Source organism: Anoplophora glabripennis, unplaced genomic scaffold (assembly GCF_000390285.2).
Source record: "Anoplophora glabripennis isolate ALB-LARVAE unplaced genomic scaffold, Agla_2.0 scaffold7816, whole genome shotgun sequence".
Taxonomy (NCBI): Eukaryota; Metazoa; Arthropoda; class Insecta; order Coleoptera; family Cerambycidae; genus Anoplophora; species Anoplophora glabripennis.
In genome coordinates this window covers 1-2,493 of record NW_019423889.1, presented here as the reverse complement: position 1 = coordinate 2,493, position 2,493 = coordinate 1, and the positions used below count along the sequence as shown (strand labels likewise).

The 2,493-nt window shown below is 36.7% G+C and overlaps 1 protein-coding gene across 1 annotated transcript; it reads left to right on the top strand.

The window, feature by feature from the left end:
- Positions 1-495: 495 nt before the first annotated feature.
- On the top strand, positions 496-1,739 carry LOC108916846 (piggyBac transposable element-derived protein 4-like; the record flags this gene model as incomplete). Its single annotated transcript, XM_018723158.1, has 2 exons — positions 496-652; positions 1,085-1,739. Coding segments are annotated over exons 1-2 (812 nt in total), but the record flags the coding sequence as incomplete, so codon positions are not given.
- Positions 1,740-2,493: the final 754 nt, after the last annotated feature.

Here is a 2,493-nt window from a genome sequence, read left to right as displayed (position 1 = left end):
ATATTTGGTATTAAAAGTTACATATAAGTTAATAAAGGAATTATTTATCTAGCAAACATTGTCCATAGAAATACAAAGGTCCTAATTTTAGTTAACACGTTGACTGCCACCAGGTATTTGTCAATTCCGACTCCGGACGCCACAGTCTGTAAACTATATTATACAATAGGAAAACGTAAAATTATGATTTTTTCATACTTTTTGTTACAAAATGATTTTTATTTTTGCGAAATAATATCGTGCGTATTATATCGTAGTTGGCCCTGTGAGAAAAGTAGCACTTTCGTGGGCCAACTACGAGTTATCTCGTGTCGCCCCCTCCAGCGGTTTCTTGTAGCTGCGTATTGTCTCACTGTACACTAGCGTTCAGAGCAAGTTGAATCTTGCATATACCACTATCATTCAGTTTTATGCGAGGTGCAAGGACAACATACAAAATAAACTATGTCTCGAAAACGAAATCTGACTGAAAGAGAATTAGAACAATATGCGAATATGGATGAATCAGAATGGGAAGACTTTTTAGCGGACTGTTCAGATATTGACGAAACTTACGAGCCGTCAGATACAAGTTCACAAGAAACTGATCCTGAAGAAAATGTACTCGACGAAAATGAAGCCGAAGAAAATGAAGAAAACATTCAACAGCAAAGTAAAAGTACTGATCAAATCATTTCTTGGTGTCAAATTGAGCAGGATCCACCTGAATTTGATTTTGTAGAGAATTGTGGCTTGCAATTCGACTCCCAAAATTTGACCATTCAAGATCTTGTTGATCTTTTTTTCACAGAAGAATTTTTAAATCTCCTTGTTGTGCAAACTAACTTGTATGCCAATCAAGAAATAGGAAAAAGGGGGCCAATCAGAAGGTATTCCCGATTAACACGTTGGAAAGATGTTGACTGTGCAGAAATGAAAATTTTTCTTGGTTTGTTACTGCATATGGGGCCTTGCACACTTCCAAGTATCGAGCACTATTGGAGTACCGATATTCTATACAAAATGTCATTTTGGAGTTCAATTATGAGCCGCAACAGATTTCAGTTGATTTTACGTTTCCTACATTTTTCTGATAATTCTCTAGATAGCAATGACAGACTCTATAAAGTAAGGCCAGTGTTGAATCACTTCAATAAAACAATGCGTGAGAAATATGTTCCAGACAAAAGTTTGTGTATAGACGAATCCATGGTACTTTGGCGTGGACGACTGTTCTTCCGACAGTACATCAAAAATAAAAAGCACAAATATGGTGTCAAATTTTACGAGCTGTGTGAGTCAAATGGGATGGTGCTGAGAATTAAAATATATTGCGGCAAGTCAGAAACATCTACTGAAATGGGCCATGCATCAGATGTAGTCTTTGAGTTGATGGAAGACTACTTGGATAAAGGTCACATGCTTTTTACAGATAATTTTTACAATTCTGTCCCGCTAACGAAGGCACTCACTGCTAGGAAGACATACGTCTGTGGGACCCTCAGATCCAACAGAAAAGGTCTCCCGAAAGATTTCATAACAAAAAAATTGAAAAAAGGTGAAGTTACATGGTGTAGACATGAATCAGTTGTTCTGTGCAAGTGGAAAGACAAAAGGGAAGTTGTTACAATATCCAACATGCACAAAGTACAGTCTGTTGAGGTTCAAAATAGAAATGGAAAAATATCGATAAAACCGAACATTATCAAGGACTACAATAATGGAATGTCCGGCGTTGACAGATCCGATCAGATGTTATCGTATTATTCCGCTTTACGAAAAACAATTAGATGGCCTAAGAAAATATTTCTACATATAACTGAGATGTATATCCACAATGCTCATTTATTATACAAAAAAGCAACCAAATCACAAATAAGGTCACTGAAATTCAGAGAACAATTTATAGCCGCATTAATTGGAAATATAATGCCCAAAGCAAACAACAAATCCACAGATTCTGTAAATTTTCATTATCTGGAAACTATACAACCGACTGAAAAAAAGTTACGACCAACAAAACCTTGCCGTGTTTGTACTGCTGAAAAACGCCGACGAGAAACGAGGTATTTTTGTCCGGTTTGTGAAGTAAAGCCTGCCTTATGTGTAGAAGAATGCTTCAAAAAATATCATATCTAAAATTTTTTATATACCTTGTAGCATGCTTTAGTTGAAAATGTGGATGCTGTTTTATTTTCTGAATAAACTATTTTATTTCCAACTTGTTTCATTTCCCGTCGCCAGCAAGGCTCTTAATGGACTTGCCACAGACGCCCAATACATGTAGTTCACACGTATTTCCAACGAGAATAGTCGTAGTTGGCATTAAAGATCGGCCGGCCAAGTACGAGTTATCCCGTATTGGGCGTCCAGCAGCAGACTGCCAGTTACGAGTTATATCGTAGTGGGCAGTCAACGTGTTAATATGAAGTATAGTTATATACACTTCTAGGGATTAAAACTTGCAGTTCTGTGAATTCTTGTTATATTTTTACCAAAAGTGCTCATGCTGTT